General features: G+C 32.6%; 12 protein-coding genes and 1 non-coding gene across 13 annotated transcripts; 4 read left to right on the top strand and 9 right to left on the bottom strand.

Moving 5' to 3' along the window:
• Positions 1 to 485: 485 nt before the first annotated feature.
• Kpol_1037p50 (SCO family protein) lies at positions 486 to 1445 on the top strand (the record flags this gene model as incomplete). The annotated part of the gene is made up of 1 exon (XM_001645261.1): positions 486 to 1445. One exon carries the CDS (start codon positions 486 to 488, stop codon positions 1443 to 1445), a length of 960 nt encoding a protein of 319 aa, XP_001645311.1.
• A 1687-nt stretch (positions 1446 to 3132) lies between these two features.
• On the top strand, positions 3133 to 4221 carry CSG2 (mannosylinositol phosphorylceramide synthase regulatory subunit; the record flags this gene model as incomplete). Its single annotated transcript, XM_001645262.1, has 1 exon — positions 3133 to 4221. The coding sequence occupies one exon, from the start codon at positions 3133 to 3135 to the stop codon at positions 4219 to 4221; it is 1089 nt and encodes a 362-aa protein (XP_001645312.1).
• A 327-nt stretch (positions 4222 to 4548) lies between these two features.
• YPK3 (putative protein kinase YPK3) lies at positions 4549 to 6087 on the bottom strand (the record flags this gene model as incomplete). Its single annotated transcript, XM_001645263.1, has 1 exon — positions 4549 to 6087. One exon carries the CDS (start codon positions 6085 to 6087, stop codon positions 4549 to 4551), a length of 1539 nt encoding a protein of 512 aa, XP_001645313.1.
• A 798-nt stretch (positions 6088 to 6885) lies between these two features.
• On the bottom strand, positions 6886 to 8271 carry CDS1 (phosphatidate cytidylyltransferase; the record flags this gene model as incomplete). The annotated part of the gene is made up of 1 exon (XM_001645264.1): positions 6886 to 8271. One exon carries the CDS (start codon positions 8269 to 8271, stop codon positions 6886 to 6888), a length of 1386 nt encoding a protein of 461 aa, XP_001645314.1.
• A 965-nt stretch (positions 8272 to 9236) lies between these two features.
• On the bottom strand, positions 9237 to 10286 carry HMT1 (protein-arginine omega-N methyltransferase HMT1; the record flags this gene model as incomplete). Its single annotated transcript, XM_001645265.1, has 1 exon — positions 9237 to 10286. The coding sequence occupies one exon, from the start codon at positions 10284 to 10286 to the stop codon at positions 9237 to 9239; it is 1050 nt and encodes a 349-aa protein (XP_001645315.1).
• Positions 10287 to 12604: 2318 nt separating this feature from the next.
• DAD1 (Dad1p) lies at positions 12605 to 12853 on the bottom strand (the record flags this gene model as incomplete). The annotated part of the gene is made up of 1 exon (XM_001645266.1): positions 12605 to 12853. One exon carries the CDS (start codon positions 12851 to 12853, stop codon positions 12605 to 12607), a length of 249 nt encoding a protein of 82 aa, XP_001645316.1.
• A 794-nt stretch (positions 12854 to 13647) lies between these two features.
• On the bottom strand, positions 13648 to 16743 carry KCS1 (inositol polyphosphate kinase KCS1; the record flags this gene model as incomplete). The annotated part of the gene is made up of 1 exon (XM_001645267.1): positions 13648 to 16743. One exon carries the CDS (start codon positions 16741 to 16743, stop codon positions 13648 to 13650), a length of 3096 nt encoding a protein of 1031 aa, XP_001645317.1.
• Positions 16744 to 18125: 1382 nt separating this feature from the next.
• On the top strand, positions 18126 to 19061 carry FIG1 (Fig1p; the record flags this gene model as incomplete). The annotated part of the gene is made up of 1 exon (XM_001645268.1): positions 18126 to 19061. One exon carries the CDS (start codon positions 18126 to 18128, stop codon positions 19059 to 19061), a length of 936 nt encoding a protein of 311 aa, XP_001645318.1.
• Positions 19062 to 19211: 150 nt separating this feature from the next.
• Positions 19212 to 20408, bottom strand: Kpol_1037p58 (lysophospholipid acyltransferase family protein; the record flags this gene model as incomplete). Its single annotated transcript, XM_001645269.1, has 1 exon — positions 19212 to 20408. One exon carries the CDS (start codon positions 20406 to 20408, stop codon positions 19212 to 19214), a length of 1197 nt encoding a protein of 398 aa, XP_001645319.1.
• Positions 20409 to 20811: 403 nt separating this feature from the next.
• On the bottom strand, positions 20812 to 22509 carry TCM62 (Tcm62p; the record flags this gene model as incomplete). Its single annotated transcript, XM_001645270.1, has 1 exon — positions 20812 to 22509. One exon carries the CDS (start codon positions 22507 to 22509, stop codon positions 20812 to 20814), a length of 1698 nt encoding a protein of 565 aa, XP_001645320.1.
• Positions 22510 to 23510: 1001 nt separating this feature from the next.
• Positions 23511 to 23584, bottom strand: Kpol_1037trna4. The gene has a single exon. It is a non-coding gene; the product is annotated as a tRNA-Val (tRNA).
• Positions 23585 to 24164: 580 nt separating this feature from the next.
• Positions 24165 to 25541, top strand: SES1 (serine--tRNA ligase SES1; the record flags this gene model as incomplete). Its single annotated transcript, XM_001645271.1, has 1 exon — positions 24165 to 25541. One exon carries the CDS (start codon positions 24165 to 24167, stop codon positions 25539 to 25541), a length of 1377 nt encoding a protein of 458 aa, XP_001645321.1.
• A 232-nt stretch (positions 25542 to 25773) lies between these two features.
• Kpol_1037p61 (protein phosphatase regulator GIP1) lies at positions 25774 to 26427 on the bottom strand (the record flags this gene model as incomplete). The annotated part of the gene is made up of 1 exon (XM_001645272.1): positions 25774 to 26427. A coding segment is annotated over one exon (654 nt), but the record flags the coding sequence as incomplete, so codon positions are not given.

A 26427-nucleotide genomic window follows, 5' to 3' on the forward strand; every position in this document is an offset into this window, starting at 1 on the left:
GTTGCAATCAGATTGCAACTGCAACTGCAACTGAACCGTCTCTCTCTCTCTCTCTTTCGAAGCTCAGGTCAAAGGATATATTCAATTCGATAAGGTTGCTGGATTATCGTTATTCTAGATCATTGAGAACCTATCTTTGATACTTTCTTGGGGGAGGGATAGACACTACTTCTTTGAAGGTTATTCTCTGTTGTTCGTTCGTTTGAGATACCATTACGAGCTTATTAAAGACACAAAGTGAAGAGCAAATTAAAGCTGAGCTACTGGAAGTTGGAACTTAACGTTGGAAATTTCGAACGTTTATATATATATATATATAGAAATTTGGGACAAGACAGAAAGTCAAACAGACAGGCAATTGATCTAATTAGCTTCATTTATCTTGAATTGAGATAAAGAGGGACACCAAGTTTATCTATCAATTAATTGCAAGAGGCTGTTGGCTTAATAATTCAAATACAATAGTTCAATAGTTAAAGATTTCGATGATTTCAAGACAAATCTTGAGTAGACCAATTGTTGGTCGTAGTTTGTTGTTGAGAAGTGGATTGACATGTAGACCAGTTTTGGGCAATAGTTGTAGACTATTGCATAGTTTTAGAGTGTTGAAACAAAAAGAAAATGATAATGATAAGGGAGAGATTGTATTTAAGAGCAAGAAACCGTTAAGCAGGATTCCAATTGGGGGAAGTTTTGAAAAACAGTCAAATTCTGCTAACGGTGATCGTAAACCTATTGTCAATACTGCCAGTGGTACAATTGAATTTTCAACTTGGAAAGCAGCATTGTTATTTATCGTTGTTGGTTCAGGATTATATTTTATCTTTGAGAAAGAGAAGAAAAGATTAGAAGTTGAAAGGGAAGCTGAGGCTAATAGAGGGTATGGTAAACCTGTAGTTGGTGGACCATTTAGTTTAATCAATTGTTCCACTGGGGACAGATTCAACGAAGAGAATTTGAATGATAACTGGTCGATAATATATTTTGGTTTTACACATTGCCCAGATATTTGTCCTGATGAGTTGGATAAGTTAGGAGTATGGTTGAATTCATTGAAAACCAAATTTAATATCAAGTTACAACCAATCTTCATTACATGTGACCCAGCAAGAGATACACCAGAAGTGATGGAAAACTATTTAAAAGATTTCCATCCTGATATAGTTGGGTTGACAGGTAGTTACGATGAAATCAAAAATACTTGTAAACAATACAGAGTTTATTTTTCCACACCACCAAATTTAAAACCAGGACAAGACTACTTGGTTGATCACTCAGTATTCTTTTATCTAATGGACCCAGAAGGTCAATTTGTACAAGTGTTGGGTATGTCCAACGATGAAGTTACAGGTGTTGATAAAATCAAAGAGCTAATCGATGGCTATGTCCCATCGAGTGAAAGAGAAAAGCGTAAAGGCAAGTGGTATTCGTTCTTATTCGAATAGTTTAGTTATAATGAGAACTTTGAAAGAAAAACTTGCAAAGAAACCAGCCCATATCCTCATCGGTAGGGAAGGGACACACACACACACACAAACAAACCCTGTTAAACCAGAAATTTTAATTGTCAAGTCAAAACAAAGTACTTACGTTCCAGTTCAATAAGATGAAGAAAAATTTTTCATTCATATTCATTCATTCATTCACAATATTGAACCGTTCGACTCTAAATAGAAAGTATACTAGACATCTTGTAAATAAGAACAGGAAGAATAAAAATTGATTTTTTTTTTAATTATCTTTACTTGAATTAGGTTGGTTATAGTTTCTCTTGTCATAAAACGTTATACCAATCCAGTGCATGGTTGAGTTTGTGGACTGACTGACTACCTTGCACGAACGAACGAACGTTCAGTTGAGGTTGCTTGAACGTTTCTTGCTATAACCAGGAGGAAACTTAAAAGCAAAGTGAAGGAAAGCCAAAGCCAAAGCCAAAGCCAAAGCCAAAGTAACAAGGAACGTTCATTCTTACACGAAATGGTGTTGGGTCTTGTGAGGAAGACAGGTGAGCACTCTTGACTTCTTTTAATAGCAGCCTTGGAACACTACCAGAACTGCTCTCCCATTGCAGATGAGAGATGCCAAAAAGAGACAAGACATGGCAAGACAAAACACACATTGCTTGCTGGGATAACGTTCAATCCTCGCCATCCTCATCCTCATCCTCATCCTCATGCCCCCCAAATAAAATGGTCAAAGAGTTCTTGTTTTGTTGCTTTGCTTTGGCTTTCCTTCACTTTGCTTTGTGATATCGTTATACCCTCTTGCTGTCTTGTCTTGTCTTATTCCAGTTGCAATTGCTCTTGCAGCTTTGAATCGTGTCCTGTCCAGTTGGAAAATATATGGCTGGTGATTTTGGAGTTGCAGTTGCAGTTGCAGTTGCATTTCAATTTTGCTCACTGTTGTTGCACTCTTGTTGTTGTATTCCCGTGGTTTCCTTTTCCTTCAATTTTCCTTTTCCTTTTCCTTTTCCTTGTCTGGTCTCTTGGATGGTAACCAAGTGGTTCGTTAATTTGAACATTTCCACTCACGTCCTGGTCCTAGTCCCAGTCCTATTCCCAGTTCAAGCTAAAGCTAAAGCTAAAGCTCTAGTTCAACTTCATCTGGTTCCTCTTGCCATCAGTGATTGTTACTGTTGTCGAACCGAATTTTTGTACGTCCTGAGCTTTAGAGTGATTTCTTCGTCTCTCTTGCTTAGCCTCTGGTGTTGTTGTGTATCTTTCACTCTTTGGCTTTGGCTTTTGGTCTTGGTCTTGGTTTTGGTGTTATATATTATATATTATATATATATTTTGCAAAACTACACGATATATAGCAAAGTTAGGTGGAATATCTTAATACAAGACTTATCAAGCCACGGTGAAGAAAGGTAGAAAAGTACAAGAGAACCTTGGGTTTAGTTAAATTAAAAGTTGGACTGTATACTGCCCAAACCTGTAAGATACTGTTCATATCGAAGTTTCAAGCTTTCATTATCTCTGTTATTGCTTTAAAAACAGAGTTGAATAATTTTTTTTCCAAGCTGGGGATTAACTCATAATCAAATATTATTTATCTCATTCTCATTGTCATAATCATAGTCATAATCATATCCATAACCTCAACCGCAACCAACATATCTATAAAGCAATAATGACAGTGAGACTATATTGGTTCACAGCTGTTATGGGCTACGTTGTGCAAACAAAATTTCTATCCCATGTCCAATCTTTAAACACCAACAAGAACAATGACAATTCCACTTCAGACTCCATCACAGTCTATTTGACTTTTATCTACTTTGCTTCATGGTTACTTATCTTCCCATTATCTAAACTATTAAAAGATAACTCTACAAGCTCATTGCCAATTTCAAACCAGATCGAAAACCGTATCAATTCAGAGAACTTAAATTTGAATCACAAACAACTGTTCTCCTATTCATATTTCAAATACTTTGTCAAGATCTTTACCTTGGCTATCCTAGCTCTGGTCACTGTCCTTTCTTATCATACTGCTTTGGCTATTACTCCTGCATTCGATGTGGCTTTAATTCAAAATACTTCAAAATTCGAAATCACTATACTATTGTTTGGTATCTGTGGTATAGCTAAGAGAAAGAATATCTTTAGAAACTATGTCATAATCATGTTTGGCTTATTAGGTGTCCTTCTAATCGCCTATACAAAGGCCACTTGCGACTTCCTTTCTGGTAAGCTAACTATAAACCAAGAAACTGGTGAATTAAATGATCCTTTCTTATTTGATAGATTAAAAGGTGCTCTGATCTGTGGTTTGGGTGCCCTAACTACTGGTCCTTTCGCTGTGCTTTATAATCGTTGGTTTAACACAGAAAAGGACAGCTTTGTTAAGCAAGGTAATCATTTGCTATTGATTGGTATAATAAATATGATCCTATTGTCTCCTTTCTTCCCAACTGTCTCCAGTTCAAGCGTATCGTTACTTTATAGTGGTAAAGAATTTTGGTTACCTGTTCTATCCTCTATTGCATTAGGTACTTTACCACATTTATTATCCCTATTATATTTGAATAGAAATGCTATCCCAGAATATTTAACTACTACTAATTTAGGTATCATCATAACGATGGGCTTAGCCGAATGGATTTGTGAACCAACCCAAACTTTCATTGTAAGATGGGAAGTTATTGGTTATCTATTATTATCCGTTGCTTGTGTCATATTATCAATATCTTTCTATGATACTAGACACTTCCATTAATTGTAAAAATATTAAGCAGAAATTATAAAATTTGTCATTTTACTTTTGTTGTTTTTATCATTTATATATATTTTATTTTGGCACTCACATCCAAACACACATTTTACTCATGGTTTAACATTTATTCATTATTCATTATATTTTAACGTATCTCATTTTATATTATATCATTACTATTACAAAGATTTTTCATTTTTATACAGTTCTATATTTATAATAAATTTTTAATCAACTAAAACCTACCATCAAGCCTTAAAAGATTCTCAAAATAAGAATAATCATAATATTTATATGTATCGTTGCATAATTCTATCTCCAAAAAGCTTCTTAGAAATATCTTTCTAAATAACTTCCACTTGCCTTATAACTAAATCCTTTGAATAAATAATCTGATTTCCTGACTATTTCAATTCCATCGATAATCTCTTCACTATCCTCATATGACATTGATGTGAATTCAGAATCAAAATTTTCTGCTAATTCCCAATTTGTAATTATTGGTACTATTGGTCCTAATGTCTTCTTTTGTGATTCACCACTTTCCATTAATTTCCAATCAACTTTGCGGAAAATAAAATGCGATTGGAAAGTACTGGTTCTTTCCTTTTTATTCTTCTTTTTACCTTGCTTAGATCCTGATTTATCATTAGTTTCTTTCCAATACTGATCAACATCCCATCTTTTTTTACTTTCCTTCTTCAACAGTGCTCCCAATACGTCTTTCATTCCGTCACTTAGATAATATGGCAATTTTGGACCCTGTTTGTCCTTTTGTATTTTGTTCAATATAATTTTATGATTAACACCAGTATATGGAGGTTTACCAATTAACATGTCATAAATTAAACAACCTAAGGAATACCAATCACAATTTTGAGAATATGGCAATCCTTGTAAAATTTCTGGAGCACAATATTCTGGAGTACCGATTATTGAATATAATTCAGTAATATTTTCTCCTTCTGCTTCATGATCTTCACCCACATCTTCATTTTGTTCAACAGCTATTTTACTTAAACCAAAATCAGTTAAAACTAAATGGCCTCTTTCATTTAATAAACAGTTTTCAGGTTTTAAATCTCTATAAACAATACCTTTACTGTGTAAAAATTTTAAGGCACAACTGATTTCTGCTGTATAAAATGCCACTGTATCTTCTTGTAAAGTACCGTGTTCCTTTAAGTGAAAGAATAACTCACCACCTGGAATATATTGTAATAATAGATATAATTTCGATTCATCATGAAACGCATAGAACAATTTTACAATATTAGGATGTTCTAAATCTGATAAAATTGTCTTTTCAGCAAAAGTTCTCTCTAATCTTTTCGAAAGATCTGAGTCACTCTTCGTTAAAATATTGTCTAAATTATCATCATCTGAATCAACTTCTTTATTCGAGTTGTCAATTATTATCTCTGCCTTTTTAAGTTGTTTCATCGCATATAGTTTATGAGTTGATTTATCTTTGACTAAAATGACTTTACCATAGGCACCTTTCCCAAGAACTCTAACAGGCTTAAAATCATATAAATCTCTCGATAGTGAACTACGTTTAATACATGATTCTATCAAATTTTCAGATTTTTCCAAAGATGTAGGAGACGTCCCAATTGTTGGTATCTTAATCTTACTGCTGTTTGCAGGTGTAATAACTTGAAATTTTTCTAAAGCAGAAGATCTTCTTCTACTCACACCCTTTTGACTTGGAATAGGTTTAGCATCTACAGATAAGTGTGTCCTTAAAGTAGCCCCTTCATCAATAGTTTTTGATATAGAAATATCATCGTCACCATCATCATCAATAATTGCACTACCGTCATCTAGCCGGAGATTCTGTAATTCTTCATCCAATGAGAATATCATCTTCAAATAAAGAAACCCCTTCAACAGTATATTACCAGCCAAAGTATTCCCACAAATCACACAAATTTATCAGACTTCATCACTCTTAAATAACAATTCTATTTATTTATAGCAGATGACTTTTGTTGCTTAAAATATCAAATGTCAACTGTTATTTTTTTCAAATATCATCATTAGAGGAAAAAAATAGTTGAGATGTCAGATATTTCATAAGATGACTACCAGGATGACAGTAAAATGAATAGTAAATGTATTGTTCTGCATGTGTTGAATCGTGATTTATGTTATTGTTATAGATCCATCTGAGTGTAATGCATTTTAATAACTTTAGTACTCGATTGAATTTTAAAAATTCGTTGATTGGTTGGTTATCACAATAGTTATGACATTGAAATTATATACAATTAATTATATGGTTATATAAGTAATATATAAATATATATCTGTGTATGTGTATGTGTACTTGTTGTAGTTGTAGTCGCAGTTTCGATGGTTGGATATATAGATATATAGATATATATATAGATTGAGTCACCACAAATAGAGTTCGAACGTAAATTTGAAAATGATGAGGCAAAATAGATCAGAAGAAAGGATAACCTTTAAAAGTTGATTGACAAAGACTTATCCCTCTGATAAACCAAACGTTGGTGATAAATTTAGTGTACAGATTAAAAATAGAATCGATATGTTAATTGATAGATCAGAAAAGAATAACAACAGCGGTACTATTATTTGTATTAATATTCATAGTTGAGGGGAGGGGTGGGTTAAAGATTCAAATCAAACATCCCACCACTATTGAGTCAGCTCTTTTGAAGCTGTCTTAAACACTTCAATAAGTTTGTTGTAACCTTTCTCTTTGAAAATTCCTTTCTTTGTAAGGATTGTAGTCAAGGAGGTTAACACCTCTAATATCTGTTGATCGTTGAAACTTAATAGGATACTTGAAAGCACGGCTTCGACTGTTAATCTATTTTCACTGATAAATGTTTCGTAATACAAGTTTGTGAATGATCCCATCAAGAATTGACAATCAATTCTATCGGTGATACCACCGTGACCAGGAATTGAATCACCAAAATCTTTCACTTTAAAAGTTCTCTTTAAACCAGAAGCAAAGAACCCACCAAATGGAGCGAATAAAGATGCAAAAGTAGCCAAATTCAAAGCATGGAAATAGATTGGTTTGATTGTAACTGATGAAATACCGAATTTTTCGAAAACCATTGGTGGCAATGGATAACGCTGTGGGATGAATACAGGATTTAGTTCACAAGTTAATGAAGAGAAAAAATTTGTATTGATATCTTTGACAGGACAGGTCATATATGAGAATGGTTCGAAGATTCTTGTCAAGATCACACTAGCTAGAGCGGTGAAGAACCAAGCACCAATAAAACCTTCTAAAGTTTTCTTTGGCGAGATTTCAATTAGCTTAGTACGACCAAAAGTGATACCACATAAGTAGGCGAAGATGTCATTGACGATGACTAAACCACATGGGACTAAGAACCAGAATAAACCATTGATGACATTCTTAATGATCAAATGAGCTTGGAAAACCACCAAAGCCAAAGCCATATGGGTGATACATAAAGAGGCAAATTGGAATTTTAAGAAACCTTTTCTTAAAGTACAAACAAAGAAGATGAAACCAAATAAGTATAGAAAGTAACAAACGAATTTATGATGAGACACGATTAAAGTCAAAAATGGATGTTCGAATAAAAAGTTCTGGAAGAATCTAAAGAAAGTTTTCCCATCCAAATAATAAATTGTTGTGAATAACAGATACCAATTTAAAGTTTTAGTCAATGGCAAGTTTTTAGCACTACCGGAAGCTCCAGTAACAGCTATACATTCCTTAAAAGTAGCCACTTGACAGGCAATAATCAATAAAACACAGTAAAAATGACCAGAAGCCAATATAGCGAAAAATCCTGCAAGCATTACAAAAGTCCAACTAGTTCTTATAATGAAATTGTAACGTTTATTAGCATTTGGAGAAGCATTAGCATTGACACTAGTAGCACTTGCACTACTAATCGAATCATTGCTAGAGGAAGCAGATGATGCCTTCTCCACAACGTTGGAATCACCATTGACACCTTTTTTGTGACGTTTGTCTTGGCCATCACCTCCAGATGACATTTTCTTACTAGCAGATTTCTTCTTAGCCATATTATATATATATATATATATGAATGGATGGATGAATGAATGAATGAATGAATAAATAAATGAATCTAGCTTTTAAATCGAATTTCCGATAATTATCAAAAAGTTCAAAGAAAAGGTATAAAAAATAAAACCACACAGAATAAAGCTATGGAACTCACTTATCACTCCCAAAATAAACCAAAAATAATCTTGCTTAGCCAGTGTTTTCTTGATACCAAATAAAATGATACAAAATTGAATAAAACTACAATTAACACTTGAGATTACAGATGATAATTTTATAAAATTAAAAAAGAAAAAACGATTAAATTTAAAAATTATCCCTGTTTCGATAACAATCTACCACTCTTGCTGGAATCGAACTACCAATTGAGTATAAATGAGACAACAAAATCGAATCTTAACACTCATTGACCTCAAAAATACCATCTAAAACAAGTTAAAATCCATTAAAGTTCCCAAAATGAAACTTATTAAAGTATGTTACATTCTTATTGAAATTTTCACCATTTTGATTTCATTATGGACAATTTTAGAACAATTTCGAAAATGTATGGCAGAAGCTATGTAACAAAGAGGATAAAAGAACAGGTCAGCAATGGATGTGAAGTAGATGTGATTGAGTTCAAGTACAAGGGGTATGGGGAGGGACGATTTGGAGATGAGTAGTTATGTTTTCAAGTTGTCAAGTTTTCAAGAAGGAGGAAAAGGAAGGGGGGACATCTTTCCTTTGGTCTTGTTAGAATAAAAGGATTCTTTCTATCTTAGAATAGTGTTAAAAAGTTACATAATACATATACAAATATATATAAACGATGATAATAATTAGACTAAGAGTTGACGACACTAGTATGTTACTTTGTAGTTGAGTTTTATCGAGTGTGTGTGGTCTGTTTGACAATTAGATGTAGGAGAGAGAGAGAGAATGAGAGAGAATGAGTGAGGGAGCATTATTGGGAAATTTATCAATGCATAATGTATTGATTTTTATTTTTCTTTGATCTACGTTCACTATCGACACCTTTAGCAATGAATTCGTAGTCAAGATAGATATCCAAGTCTCTGTTATTCATTTTGTTTGGTGAACATGTCAAATGACCTTCCAAAATATCACCCTTTTCACATTCCAAATCATCCTTCAAGTAAAACACGGTTTGTTTCCAGTGTGTGTATGGTGCATGAGGTCCTGTGGAGAATGTAATTGGTTTCTTACCTTCTGGTGATGGGAATTCGATATCAAACCACGAGATTAACCCATTAATCCAATCTTCTCTCTTGGCTTGAATTGTGAAACTAGCTTTGAAATCCAAATCAGATAGTTTAACAGTGTTTAAATCAAATTCGATCAATTGACTACGTGTGGTATTAACGTTGACGTTTTCAACTATATCAACGATTGGTTCCCTCATGATCAATGGAATAAATGGTGTGTAATCAAACCCATAGACATCTTCCCAATAATTTATCTTTTCGGATTTATATTGAGAATCTTCCAAACCTGCAATATGGATCGAACATTTGTCTGGGAAGATCAACCCACCTTCGACCAAATATTTATCTCTTGCATATAAAACAGTATCCATCATGGACTCGTATAATAAGAAATAACCCATCCATTCAGATATAATAATATCGACTTTTGGAAATGGTAATTCGATATCTTCTAATTTACCACGCAATAATGTAATCTTATCTTCGAATCCATTCAATTTGACCAACTTGTTGGCCATTTCGATGATAGAAGACATATCAACACCAATAACATGTTTGGCACCGTTCTTGGCAGCAAACATAGACAAAATACCAGTACCACAACCAACATCCAAAACAATTTTATCCTTAAACAGGTCTTTGTTTTGCATTATAGCGTTTCTATAAGATAATGTACGGACTGTGTCTTGCAACATTTCCTCATGAATACCATAGTGATCATAAGAATTGAAATAATGTTGTTCAGTTTGACTTAGTGTCTGCTTATCAGTAGCAGACTCAGTGACAGTAGTCTTATTGCTCATCTCAGAAAACAATTATAAACTAATTACACTTTACTGCTTTTTATCTAACCTCCTAAATCAATCAAACGAAATTGAAACAAAAACAAGATAAGAAATAATCAATAACAACAGATAGAAATGAAACTTATAAACAAGATAAAAGAACAATTATAATCAATAACATCAACAATCAAATTCAATCAAACCTTGTTGAAATAGTGGTCCACTTGCTTAGTTTATTACTGTTGGAAAATTTTCCAAAATATTGAAAAATTCGCGATGAGCTTCGAAATGAGGAATCGACGAAATTTTTGATTTGGTTCGATTCGGTTCGATTCGAAGTGTCAGCAATGGCTGAGCCAAAGGACTTGGACGACCAGATGTGTCGGTGGTTGGTTTGATGGAAGAGGGTGGGGGTGGGGGGAGAGAGAAGATATATACAATTGTTAAATAAAAGTTTAGAATTTAATTGAACAGTAGAAAGCTGATCAAAAATCCATTCCATTACGATGTGTGGTGGTGGTGGTGGTTAGAGGTGGAGAAACATGTAATGGGATGAGATGAAAATAATGAAATAAGTTTCCAAAAAGTTTAAGCACAAGTTAAAGAACATACTACATCGATATATTTTGAAAAACACCATATATTGCTAGGAAATGATACAAAAAGTGAATAATATCGATGTTTATGGACCTCACTAGTTTATTCAGAATAGAATAAAAGTGTGGGATCCATTGTTTTCTTCTTTGTATTGAACAATGTTACTGCTATTACTTTAATTCGACTTGTTAGGAATACAGAGCGCAAGTATATAACAGTGTACATCGAACTCTGAAACTTGACTTATTGATAACAGGTTAATAGGCTAAGAAGTAGTCTAGCCCAATTGAATAGGGAAAGTAAAAACATTTTGTTGTAAATGACAAAATGTTTTTGTAAGGCTCAGAAAATCGTTGATCAGTTGGGTTGAATGATAAATTTAAGAGATATTTCCACGGTTAAAAAATGCATTGTGAATAAATTTTACATTTTGTTAACTATCACTTGAAAAAATCGTATCACCACGGCTGCCACGATGTGGAACTGTTGGCAATAGACTTGATAAGCTGTCAAAAGGTATTAAAATTTACTGAAAAGGACCTTTTTTTGGTTTCTAATAGATTTAAACTATTTTTGTTCCTGCTTGAACATTGTGTTAATGAATATGATTGCCGACAGAAAGTTAACAATGAGCCAGGCATGTATATATATACATATGTATGTATGAGGTTACTAATAACCTCCAATTGCAAACCAAACTCAAACCTAGACAATCATAAATCTTAAGTTGTGGATTCTAGCAATATTAATTAATATATATGTTTTTACCTTTAATAAACGGTGTGGTGTAGAGGTGTGATGTGATTTCAGGAACCATATTGTTACAGAAGTCGAACCAAACCATATCGAAGATATCTAAGATCAATAATACAAATGAAGTCAAACCTGGTCATTCTCACTTTAAATTGGAACATGTCTGAGATGATCTTACAGATGCCATTACTGAAAAAAAGTAATCGCATCCACCTATCATCACAGATAAATCCCAAAACAGATCAAATAAGGTTACTTATTGAAAGGTCAAAATTAAGAAACTTCGACCTGTCAATTCAGAACCAAGAACCTGCTATTAAACTCTCTGCATTATTTGATGATCCTGAAGGACTCCTAATTACAGTCTGGTAACCTTTGCAACAGATTCGAAATCTCCAATCATTTTATATGGAATGCAATGGAACAATTAGGATCATGATCGCAACATTGCTATCTTCAAATTCAAATTAACCACAATGAAAAAAACAACAACAATTATCCTTAGGAACCTCGATAATCTAAACACTTCTTGAATCTACAACTAGAACTGTCGTCGGTGTATCTCTTCTTATATACAAGAACTTGTAATTAAAACAGAATCGATCTATCCCATTACCAATTGATGATACCTTCAAATATCAATTGAAATTGTCATTTTGAAGGTTTTATATTACAATAATCACCGGGTAAGTGATAGAATACATTACATACATATATGCATATTTACATATTAGACATATATTTTAATTATACATTGATCAATTGGAGATCTAGGTAGTGGCTAGCCTTGCTATTCTCAAACCAGTGGGTATCTCTGTTTGTGTGGTGTGGAGGAAGGAGAATGAAGTGAGTGTCTTTCCTCATTTGTGATACCGGATCACAACTTCTTCATGAAACATTTAAATCTCGAAACTTATAGCAAGAAACCCCGTCATTTTAATAATAGGATAATAATGGTATTCTAAACAAAGGAGCGATGTCCCTGTTTATTTTCCATCCTTTGGTGCACTAGTATAAAATGTTTTCCAAAGATCACAAACCGATTCGAATTGAGAACCCAATGCAATCGAACTCTCTAGAGATATATTCAATCCGTTCAGATTGTTTAAAATCGAATCCATAGTATTGGTAATATCTTGTAAGATCAAGTCTCGTTTCTCCATGAACAATTGATCATTATATTCTTCACGTTCACGTTCACTTGCACCACCGATGATGCTCTCTGAATCTGACATTATCTAAAACGAAAAATTAATTGCGAAACCCTTGTTCAACAGTTATAATACAACTTGAAATTGATTTTGCTCAACCTCAAACCATTCTTAATCATCACAATCCCATTATAACCCTCTTTACTTATATACTATAGATCCATTTAGTGGTGATGTCAATGCCCTATCCAGAGATTTCATTATGGGTTGTTTGATATTTGATCACTTTCCCATATTGAAAAATTCAGATTCCGTTATCTTAGTTACCCGGAAACAGATTGTTTGTTAGTATATAAACAGAACTGAAATGAAGATTTTAACTATGAATTAACCACTTTTAAGAGGTACTTTTTGGTTTAAATTATGGTTTTATTGTATATGTTATCTTTTGGTTCCAATTTAAGTTAATTAGCAACACCCAGTATCATTGGCTGTTTTAATTTCACCAACATCATAACGGTCTCTTTAATCTGGCAGATAAAATATTTTTAATTATTGGACGACTTAAGTTCCGCTGTTGAATTTAGTTGTAATGTTCATTAGCTTTACTGTTGTCTATACATCCTGTATTTGCATTCACTAGTATTCTTCTTGTTTTGTTTAGGTTCATCTAGCCCATTCACATGTATTTTATTTGTATATATAAATATATTGGTATGGACATGAATATTTATTTTATACATGTTAATGCTAAATGTATATATTGAATATTGGGAGAGAGTTTTAGGAACAAATGAAGAAAAAAAGACTACATAAAAAGATAATTTGATTTTTGTAGTTCATGCGTTTCATATTTTTTCAAGATTACTATTATTGACTTAATCACTGATGCCATCTTCGTCTGTGTACCTTGGTTCAACATCGAAAATTAATTCGTATTTCCTCCATTTCTTCCGTAATTCACTTTTTGGGTCATTATATTCTACTTCTTTCTCCTTATCAAACTCGTCTAACCAATCCCATGGTTTCTCGAATTGATCCTTGTTATCGACAAACAAGTATTGTTCTAATGCTTCTTCATTAGATATCATAGCTTCACCTTTGGTTAAATAACTCCAGATTTGGGTTAGATAGAATTTTAAACTTCTAAGACCTCTAATGAAACCACGATCTTCGTTATTAGGTGTTTTAGGAGGCATTCTGAAGTTTTCAATCCCACCATCAAGGTCGTCTTTAGTTACGCTTCTTGCAAAATCAATTAAATATAATTTTGCCTTTGGTTTTTTAACTCCACCGTCATACATTAATAGTAGTGACGCTCCGTATAACCTATAGCCCTTTAATTTATGCAATTCTGCAGACAACTTTTCTAATCTTGCTATCAAATTAGGAATTTGAAGTAATATACTCGATATATTTTTACCATTGTAGAAAAATCTTGCAAGGACTCTGGTAAATTGCCATCCTATTTTAACTCTTCTGCCAAAATATTTATCCCTACAGATATAATAACTTTGGTCCCAAACCTTTAAACCACAAATACGAGAACCTAACTTCCTTGAAGTAGTATTTAGACATTTTTTCCTCTGAGATAACTGTTTGGTTTTAGTAGCATCAACACCATATTGTCTAGTCCCCATTTTCAAATCTAAAGCACAAGGTTTAACTAATTTCCTTGTCAAATCTTCCAGTAAAATGAATTTGGAAACAATAGTATCAGAGTGTTCTTCAAAGGTTATTGATTCATTATTATTTGAAGTTGGAGAATTGATGCTATTAGAACTATTCCTATGATAAAAATTAGAACTATTATGCGATATCACATTATCACCATCAATGATAACGTCATCATTACCAGGTCCTGTTAAGGACAATGGTGACATTATCAATTGATTATCTTCATTGAAATCCGACTTAGACTTCCCACTAGCATGAAGAGGTGTTGAAATATCAGATAAACTATACTTCCTTGATTTTTCTTTGGCTATTTCTTTCCTATGAAATTGTTTTAAATCCATCATTGAACTTGAAGAATCGACTGCATTGGATAGACTTTCCTGTATAGCTTTGTGCAATAATGGGGATGCTGATCTATCTTTGCCTTGCTGACCGTTATCAGTAGGTCCTCTGTCAGCAAGATTTCTAATTGCATCATTGGATAAAGATATCCCGGAGTTTGTGTTCTTCAAGTCAGCAGAGTTCATGCGCTGTCGCCTTTGATGTGTTGGAGCAAACACTTCTTGCAAAACCAATTCTTGAAGTTTTGTATTCACCATTGTTGATCCAGAATCACAATTGTATTTAGATTCATAAGTATTAGTCTCAGTAGGAGGAGGATAAATTCCTCCGTGTAAACAGAAGTCTCTTTGAGAATTCAGTGGTGAATCAGAATATTGACCCCATAGGGAATCAGGAATGATATGCTTATTGTCATTCAAGACAACTTCTGGTAATAAATGCTGTTGTTTTATATCCTCTTTTATGATAGGAGAATGATCATAAGATTTCGAACCAATCCTAGTTAAATCATTATCATCGACGGAGAGGATATGTGAATGTGTTTTCATAATTGATGGTTTCCTAGGAATTTCTGCTGTATCTGCAAGTTGTGGTATTTCCTCAGGATAAGATTTGACATGCTTTAATGGTTCTGATTTATACTCATCGTTATATTTTCCATCGTTTACGAATTGTAATTGCTTATATTTATGTTCCTTTTTCATTTTTTTGTTATTTGACAATTCACGAAGAAAATCTTCCTTTGATCTAAAATGTTGACGTACATTCAGAACACCAATATATCTGGGCATAAATTTCAATAATTCTTTATGCTTTAATTCTATAGTTTCATACCACTTATTTTCTCTATTGACCAAAGCCTTACAAACTGCCCTTTTTGAGAACCTGAAGATTGCAGTATGCCCACCAACGTTATTAGTGAAAGGTTGTAATTCTACAGCCAATGGATAAATATTATCACCATTTTCTTCCTCATCTTCTTCATCCTCTTCATCTTCGTATTGGCCTGTCTTTTCAGTTGGAGGTTCTATCTTGGTATCTTTCTTAATTTGATCAGAAGTTTGCTTTATTTCACCTGTGCTCGATTCGATCTTTTTATCAACTATGGTCTGTTTTTTACTATTATTGTTATTTTTCGTGTCTAATAAATTTTCCTGTTTTATAGGTGTTATAAGGTCATTGTCATGAGTTTTGCTATCTATAATACCAGCTTGATTATCTATAAAATCTGTATCATCTATTGAAATATCATTTTCGTGATCTACTGATTTGTGTGGATAATAAGTAGCTGAAGAAATAGGAGTCAATGATAACCCTTCAGAAGTTTGTTTCAAACCGTCGTAATCGCTTCCAATACCCTCCTGAGTAATACGAATAGTATCTCTATCATGGTTACCATTTTTTTTAAATTCTGACAAATTCGATTTGTCTAATGCAAGTGAGGAATCAATATTTAAATATTGAACGGATTTTGGTAAATTAATGTTATTTAATGAGTCTTGTGATTTCCTTGAATCGATTATTTTATCACCAGACCTCTCTACCGTTGCGTTTATAGTAGAATTGCAGGTGGTTTTTTTAGCACCGGTAGTAGTGGTGCTAGAAGTGCTAACAGTGGCATTGTTGCTTAGCCGCACTTTTTCATCTATTGGTTGTAAATCAGAATTTTTTCTAATGATGTCACCATCATCCAAATAAGGTTCGCTGTCATCAGTTTCGCTATTATTTAAAGAAGAATCTCTACTCTGTTGATTGACGTCATCTCTGAATATCCTAAGATAAGCACTTGCCTTTCTCCCACGTAAAATAGTTGAAGATGGATTCAGCATAACTTTACTTTCAGAGAAGGGATCACTTAGATGTGTAATACTTTCATTTGATTTCAAATGCTGGACAGTATCACTCGGAGTATTCCTTATATTGTCATTGTTGCTATCCTTTGAAATATCAATCATCGTTATTTCGTACTATCCTGTATTTTTGTAAAACGCTAAAAAATTAGACCTGTAGTATATATGAACATATGTTTGAATAAAATATAATGGAACAAAAACAATCACCCAATGGTATAGTAATGTTTGTAGTTAAAATACTAAACAGTAAAACGTAAAGTAAAGACCAAGTCAAGTTCAAGTCCAAATTTATATCAAAAAATCAAAAATCAAAAATCAAAAATCGTACGCTACCTGCACACCAGCAATCAAATAGACATAAACTTACCTCAGCAATACACTACACACTGTCTTGACCTTGTCCAACCACCTAGTAATCACAACAACAGCCTTGTATATTCAAAATAAGATGTAAAGTATATATATTTATCTATATTGATGTGATATCTATTGGGAATAGTTTGTTCTTGATTTCTGGTCGTTGCAGTGAAAAAAAAAATATCACCAAAAATTTACCAAGAAGGAAGAGCCAGCATTGGAGAACTTTAAGATGGTTCAATCCATTCGAAAGAGAGGTTTGATTGCATACATACAAGACAACAAGATTGTGGTTTAGCTTGATGTTGATAAGGATGTTTATGTTTATGTTGGTGAAGACACCTTTATTGTGCATAGCATGGGGGAGGGACTCCCTATCGCAGTGCTCATCTCGCCATGGTCGTGCCAGACTGTATGCTGGACTGAACCTTGTGTCTATTTGGATATGTGCTTACTTTGCATCATAACCATGACAACAGCAACGTTCTTATAAAATGTCACGAATACCACGTTCCATTGGTATTGCCATCAACACTGGCATTAGCATTGGCGTTGGCTTGTTTAAATACTATATACTAAATAGGCACACAGTATATGGTTGGCCTCATCTACAACTATCTATATATATATGTATGTGTGTGTGTGCAAAATTATGTATCTCTATATCTGTATTGATGATTGGTTTTTTTAACCAATTGGTTCTGTATCTTGTTGGTTTCTCTTCAGTATTGCTTTGAAATTGATCTGAAACAATCTTGAAAATACATCGTCCTCTATATAGAAACTACCTTTATATATTGTGATATATGGCTAAAGATGGTTGAATATGGTTGAATATGGTTATATATCAGTTACAGTACTGTTATTAAAGTGTTCATCGATGTTATATCGAGGATTGATTGAGTTGGGTTCCCTCTTGTAACGGTTTTGAATTCTTCAAGAAGCTTTAGATAAACGCTAAAATGAAATACATCAGATTAATATATAAACTGACTTCATTTTATCAAGTAACTTGACTCTCTTGTCTCTTTTAATTATAATCTTCTCTATTTGTATTTGTATAACACATCTATATATAATCAAAATAACAATTGCAATTGCACTAACTACTTCAATATACAACAATAATGTTTACCATATCTGCACTTTGGTTTTGCATGAAACGTATGCCAAGAATTTTGGCATTATGCTTTAATTTTATCACAATATTCTTAACAGTTTTCCTGTTGATTGGGTGTTACTCTACCCATCATGATTCCACTTTCTTGGTTCGTTATAAGTTCAATTCTGAATCCTCTTTTTATCCAGTGTTACAAAATTCTTTTGCTACTGAATCTGCTGAAACTAAAGGTTTGGAAAAAATTGTAGTGAAGTCTGGCTATATGGGTATCTGCATCGATAAAATCCCTTCCAATTTTAATTCAACTTCAAAGACCATTTGCTATTCAAGAAGTGCTATAGAAAAGACAAAATTATACAATGACGTCTCATTAACTTTATTAAATATTCAATCGACAAACTCTACATCGACACCAAGTAAGATAAATATTTTGGAATTAGCAAAACTAACCTCTGACAATGTCATACATCCATACGTATTGATGGCAACTATAGTATTGACAATTTTGATGTTTATTCTATTGGTTTACGTCACTGTCCCTTACGAATTGCCATTTAAATTATATATTAATCAACTTCTATTAGTATGGAGTAGTGCTTTGGTTCTATTATGGGGGATGGGTGCTACTTCAACTCATATTGGTGCACATGCAAGTAAAGATTTCATTCCTGCTGCAAGTTTAGGAATTATCTCAGTACATGTTGGTAAAAAAGCTGGCACCATGGCCTGGTTTAGTTTTGCCTTCTTGTTGATCGATTGTCTAATATTATGGTATTTATATATTAGAAACAGAAAATCTATTAGTCAAGCAATTGATGAGGTCCATCAGACAACAAGCAATCCATTCGATGATAAATTGAACGTTAATAAAAATACTAATAATAACTATGGTTCATATTATAAATACGGATCCGATTCTTCTACTTTACATTCAAAAGTATAAGTGTCACACTCGTACGCACATATGCATATTGATTTTTACTAAACTCGTTGGATACCCACATATATATACAAACATTCACACATATATATACGAATATATAAATATAAACAGACAATTAGACATCAATTTATTATCAAAACAGGTATCTTTTTAATTAAATATCTTTAAAACAGTAAATAAGAACAAAAATAATGTCATAAATGGCAGACTGAGCGCACCAATAAATTCAAGATTACTGATAGTGAAAAAATCAGTAACTTCTGAACAATTCTCATTGGTTTTAAATGTACCATTTTTATAATAAAATTCCATTAATTCATCTTTTTCTTGCCAAATGTCATATAACCAATTATTGAATTTATCTTCATCATCAATTGGTATATCTTCGATCTTTAATGCTCTCATATGTATATCAATTAGTTTAGGCATCTTACCTTCTAGAAAGATCTTTGGTAATCTATAAATCAATTCACCATATTCATCCTTCTTAACACCAGAGTAACCGATTGTGACGTCGTATACAACATCAATACTTGTGCTTAATTTTTGTAAAGTAAACCTTAATCCAGTTGAACGTGGTAATAATACATTTTCATAAGGTTTTCTATTAACTTTTGCTGCAAATTCTTTACTCTTCTGTCTTGTAGCTACACTCATGTTAGTCCCTTCTGGAAACAAAATAACAGAGTAAGGCCATTTAACATTCGTCCTATCACCAATTATACTAGTATCCCATGATTCTTCGCCCTCTTCATTAATCTCTTTTGGAGAGCTCCCTGATACAATACCACATCCTCTTGCATCAGCATCAATTTCACCTAATTGATTATTCATTACAAGCCTATCAACAGCCCATTTCCTGCACAAGAAGATGAATCTATAGTTTTTCATACCATAACCTAATATTGGGATAAATTCTAATGATTTCTTTAACATAATATAAACATTACCAGCCAAATTAGAGGTATAAGTAATCCACCATAGGAAAACCCAATCTGTATAAATCTGATGATTACAGATCATTACAGACTTCTTATTTAAATGTGATACGATTCTACCCTTTTTCAGATCTTTAATAAAGGTTCCCCTTGGTATAGTTTCATCTTCTGTAGTGATACGAACAGAAGATGGAGCAACGATGTTCAATACAGACACTAATAGTATAATAAAGCCACGTTTAGTCCAATTCAAACCATATTGTAACTTTGTTAAATTATTTTTATAAATAAACTTTAATATAGCTTGAACTGTAACTAAGAAAAATGCACCATGTATAGATACAATTATAGATAAAGCAGTAAAAAAAACTTTTCGAACTTTGAATATCAAGCGACCAGCACTCATCATTAATAGAGTATCTTGGATCACTATCAGATACCCTTCAGAGACTAATTCCACTAATTAACATCAAATCTTATGAACTGTTCTATTCATTAACTTTTATATCGTTATGAAGAATTAGATCGATATCGTTAAATTTAAGGCATATGAAATTTCCAACAGATAAAATGTAACATAAAGCTGACAATGTTACAATAAAAGAGGATAATGGTGATAGAAATCTTATAAGATAACTGTTGAAATGGTGATTAAACGTGGATATAGCAGTAAATGTTTATTTTGCATATTTTAAAGTTGAGGAAGTTTCATTAAGTGACTATTCAAATTGATTTAATTAGATTTAAATATATTATTTTACTTACTATTTACAAAAGAAAATAATGGTGTATAGGAAGAATTTATTGAAATTCTAATTCTTTTTGGGTTTTTCGAAGACTCTGGAGATTATTGTATTACAGCTCGTCAATAAATTCATAAATGTTATCGTGTTGTTTAAACAATCGTTCAATTTATTCCATGGTTCAACTATACCTAATTTGGTTACATCTTGTATAGGTTCTTGAATTCTTAATTGTGCATTTGTAAATGATGGATCATTGCTTGTGTTCGATACGTTTTTTGTTGCTTCAAATGAATTCATCCCATATACTGATTTTAAGGATTTTTCCATCTCTGAATACAATATGTTCAGAACAGATTCTATACCTATTTTATTGTAACTGTTCATGGAAGACTTTAATAGTTCGCTCAAAGTAGACGTACATTTGGCTAGCGAAATTCCATAAGATGGAATAAATCCACTTTTTAAGCCTTGGCATATTATATCATTTATTAAATTATCAATTTTGCTAATTCTTTGATCAATTTCAATCTCACTTTGTGCACCAATTTTTAATGTGATAGTTTTCTGTATCTGATTACACTCTTGACCGTCTTCCCAAGCTATCTCATTATGTAAAAAGGCCTCATCGACTGTTGCCTTAAGAGAATCTAGCTCGCCATAATATTGATCAGCACACATTTTGCTTGGAACATATTCACTATAGTTTGGGGAATATATACTTCCCAATGAATTTGGAAGTTTTAAAAAATTAATTAGGTTATGATTCTCTTCTAATCTTAAACCATTGTTGTTTTTCGGATCATATCTAATAACAATAGTTCTGCTTGGATTATCCTGACGTTTGTTTTTATTATTGTTTATTATAATTGATGTTAACGCATCACCACTGCAATTCCCTGAAGTTATTAATAATAGAGGTTTCTTCAACTTTGTTGCATATGTAATTGATGGTAAAATCTTATTGGCATCCTTTAGAGCCCCATCATATACCAATACCAATAGTTTTGAATCAATATAAACCAATTTTTTCTGTGGTATTTCGAGAGATCTTAAATATGCTTCGTTTGAATTCAATATACCATTTGAAAATTTCCAACCTTTGGTAACTTCAATCTCATCGAATGTCTTGTTTCCCCTTACTACTCTGACTATTTCATCTGACTTCAATTGATAATCTAAACTTACCAATATTTTTTTAATTATCTCTGAATCTTTATTATCAGCACACAACCTATCTACTATGGCATCTACTTCACTCTTCGAATTAGCACTTATTTTATTTCCTTGTATATACTCCTGAACCTGACGAATTGCCATATTAATGCCCTTCATGGTCTCTGGATGAGGATATTGATTATATTGTGTCATTAAAGATATGGCTAAGCTTGTTGCTAGTGGTGAAACTTTCCCATTATATGTATCCAAGAACAACTGTAATCCAATTTTACCCAATTTGCTGGCAGGATCTATCTGTTTGAGCTTATTATTAGCTTCATTCAGCTGTAACGAGTCTGTGTAGTCCCTTATTATTTTTTGAAGTTTGATTGAATCATTCGAATTTATCAATTGTGGGAATGATTTGTACTTGCCTTGATATAATAATTGTTTGTTATATGATGAAGAATTCAATATAGAATCTAATTGTTTTATAGCTGACAATAAATTCTCTCTGTACTCCGAATTATTGATTTTATATACAGGTGTATGCAATGTCTTTATTGTTCTATTTTGGATGTTATTGTATCTTAAATGACATCTTAACATGATTTCAGACTAGAATTGTGCTTCTCAACCTATATATTTACTATCAATTGTAAAGATGTCAATAGCTTTAAGTTCTTGTTGAACTGATTTAACTTGTGTGTTCTTTACCGATGAGATCAATTCAATAATCTTTATACTTCTGTATTGGTTGTGTGGGCTTTAATCAATGAATAATATTTTTAATCATCGCATAATAATTTTTCACTTATAAAATTAATCATGATGAAAAAACCTATAAGTAGTGTTACAAGCTAGACTTTTTGTTAATAGACATATCTTAATGTTGGAGTATTCCACAACAAATAGTAGTAATCTATCAATCATAACTGGTGGATAGAAAGTTTTCTGTTAGTTTGATTGAAAACGGTAAATTACAGATTGATTAATAAGAGTTTGGTTTTAAGATGATTTATTTTAAGAATGGATTAATGACTTAAAACTCGAGACTATTATTGGCCATACAGTAGTACTTGTGTTACTACATTCATAAAGGGCCTTCTTTTGTGAAAGAATCAAACACATGTAAGGCAGTTTTGTATGGCTACATTAGTTTATTATATAGAGAAATGTAAACCAGTTTACTAAGAAGTAGAGAGCGATGGTTTGTACATGAGTAGGGGTTTTAATAATATATCAGTAGGGATACCAATTATATCTTGTTTAAATATAAAATTAATTTTAATTTTTAATTCTAAATTTCTTTATCTTGAGAATCGACAATGAGTTGTTGTACTGTTACGTGATACCAGTGCTGTCACTGCCATGTCCAAGATATTTATCAATTAGAGTTTGAATTGTTGGGGATTTTGACAAGCCATTGAAATAACTAGAACCTGTGTAATTGGCAATACCAATAAGTAGTTAAATAACTGAATGTATAAGGTTGCTTCAGTACTGTTTTAATTATTGCATTAGTATAATGCTGTATATTTGACAATAGCTTCAAAAACAAAAAAAATAAAACGTCATGTACGTATGCGGAGCAAAAAGATAACAGAGTATGATCCAACCGAGGTTCGAACTCGGGATCTTCGCCGTGTAAAGGCGACGTCGTAAACCACTGGACCATTGGACCTGTAACTGTTATTCTCTTCTAAAAACCCTGAACCTTTCTTCCCATTTTGAAAATACATGCCGTTAATAGTGATTTTACCCAAAATGCATACTTTTTAACCATGTGACCTATTTCCTTTTCTTCACGTGATAAACATCGGTCACGTTTTTCAAGTTTGTTTCTTTTTCTTGCTTATTTTGTCGTCAACTCTTCTTTTTTTTTCTGACCACTGCTACTTGCCATACTATCTATACCTTACATACTATACTATACTATACTATACTATACTTTACTATGCTATACCATACCATACCAAGTTTGCAAAATTTTTCACTGTTCAAACGTTAACGTTAACATTAACACTAATGCAATATTGTAATGCTAATCTAATGTTAACTTTGGTGATGGATGACAGATCAGTATTATGAGTCCTTGAGGTCGGTTCAATTCTGGGGGGGAGAGTTATAAATGTTGCAATCCGCTATTTCTGTTATTCCTCTGAAAGGTTGGTTGGTTTCAATCGAATCTTTCTTTCTTATATCCATTCATTATAAAATTTCACTATATAGAAGTTGATATCCTAGGAATCGCTTAAACAAAAATGTTAGACGTCAATCAATTTATTGTCGAGAAGGGTGGTAACCCAGACTTGATTAAGGAATCTCAAAAGGCTAGATACGCCAGTGTCGAATTGGTCGACGAGATCATTGCTGATTACAAGAACTGGGTCAAGACTAGATTCGAATTGGATGAATTGAACAAGAAGTTAAATAAATTGCAAAAAGATATTGGTTTGAAGTTTAAAACCAAGGAAGATGCTTCTGAACTATTAGCTGAAAAGGATAAGATCAACGACGAAAAGAAGCAATTGATTGAAAAGGAACAACAAGAAGATAAGGACTTGAAGTATAAGGTTAATCAAATTGGTAATATCGTTCATCCATCTGTCGTCGTTTCTAATGATGAAGATAACAACGAATTGGTTAAAACTTGGAAACCTGAAGGTCTTGAAGAAGTTGGTCCAATTGCTTCAGCTACTGGTAAACCAGCAGCTTTATCTCATCATGAAATTCTATTGAGATTGGACGGTTACGATCCAGAACGTGGTGTCAAAATTTCTGGTCACAGAGGTTATTTCTTGAGAAACTACGGTGTCTTTTTAAACCAAGCTTTAATCAACTATGGTTTAAACTTTTTGGCTAAAAATGGTTACGTTCCATTGCAAGCTCCAGTCATGATGAACAAAGAAGTCATGGCCAGAACCGCTCAATTGTCCCAATTCGACGAAGAATTATACAAAGTCATTGATGGTGACGATGAAAAGTACTTGATTGCTACTTCTGAACAACCAATCTCTGCCTACCACAGTAACGAATGGTTCGAAAAACCACAAGAACAATTACCAATCCGTTATGTCGGTTACTCTACTTGTTTCAGAAGAGAAGCCGGTTCTCACGGTAAGGATGCTTGGGGTATCTTCAGAGTTCACGCTTTTGAAAAAATTGAACAATTCGTCTTAACTGAACCTGAAAAGTCTTGGGAAGAATTCGATAAGATGATTAACCACTCCGAAGAATTTTACAAATCTTTGAAATTGCCATACCGTGTCGTTGGTATCGTTTCTGGTGAACTAAATAACGCTGCCGCCAAGAAATACGATTTGGAAGCTTGGTTCCCATACCAAAAGGAATACAAAGAATTGGTTTCTTGTTCCAACTGTACTGACTACCAATCTAGAAACTTAGAGATAAGATGTGGTATTAAGAAAATGGGTGACAGAGAAAAGAAATACGTTCACTGTTTGAACTCTACCTTGTCTGCTACTCAAAGAGCTTTATGTTGTATTTTAGAAAACTATCAAACTGAAGATGGTTTGATCATTCCAGAAGTCCTAAGAAAGTACATGCCAGGTGAACCAGAATTTATTCCATTCGTTAAGGAATTGCCAAAGAACTCCACTTCTAACAAGAAGAAATAATTTATAAGATGACTTTCTAATAACATAACTATACAAATTTAGAGGTTTCTTTATATAATTTAATTTAATTCATTAATGTTTAAATATCATGTCTGACATTCACAATTATTTCTTTTATAGAACGGTATGAAAATACAACCTTATGAATAAAAATTCTATATATTTACATTATTTTTTTTGAAATTATAAACTTATTCCAATAATAAAAACAGTATCATTCCTTTAAAATTCTCTACTCAGTTTTATGTTTATCTAATGTCCTCCCAATATTAACTTCTGTAGCTCTTTTGCTCTTTATATATTCTTTTAAATCATTACTTGACTCTTTATTAAGTGCTGGAAAGAATCTATCTGAATAATAGTTACTTAACTGCTGTTCTCTTATTTTACTTAATTTTCTTTCATCGATGTACTTTTGACTTTCGATTTTCTCAAAATATTTCATAAAGGATTCAACATCGATGTTATCACATTTTATAGCCCTTTTAGATTCTTCAATTTCACTCTCGTTTTCTTTTGCTTTTAATATAGATTTAGGTTTCCTTCTTTGGCATTCTTTTAAAGAATATCTCTTACCATTATTGGTTTTATGATGACTGCAACGATTGTGGGGATGACTTTTATGTTTATGACGTTTATCAGAATGATCGAGTTTATCGGGACTTGTCTTTTGATAGACAAATAAATAAGATTGCTTATTAAACTTAACCAAAGAATTTTGAGGATTCAATTCCTCTTCTAATTCACTTTCATGTTCTGAAGGTTTTTCATAAAACCCTCTTGATTTAAAAGTAAAATTAGCGAATCCATCATTTTTTTTAGTTTTATTTAATAGTTCAAGCAGTTTTTGTTGATTCAAAGTGCCATCATCTACTTTTCTTAGGAT

Source organism: Vanderwaltozyma polyspora, genomic scaffold (assembly GCF_000150035.1).
Source record: "Vanderwaltozyma polyspora DSM 70294 KpolScaffold1037 genomic scaffold, whole genome shotgun sequence".
Taxonomy (NCBI): Eukaryota; Fungi; Ascomycota; class Saccharomycetes; order Saccharomycetales; family Saccharomycetaceae; genus Vanderwaltozyma; species Vanderwaltozyma polyspora.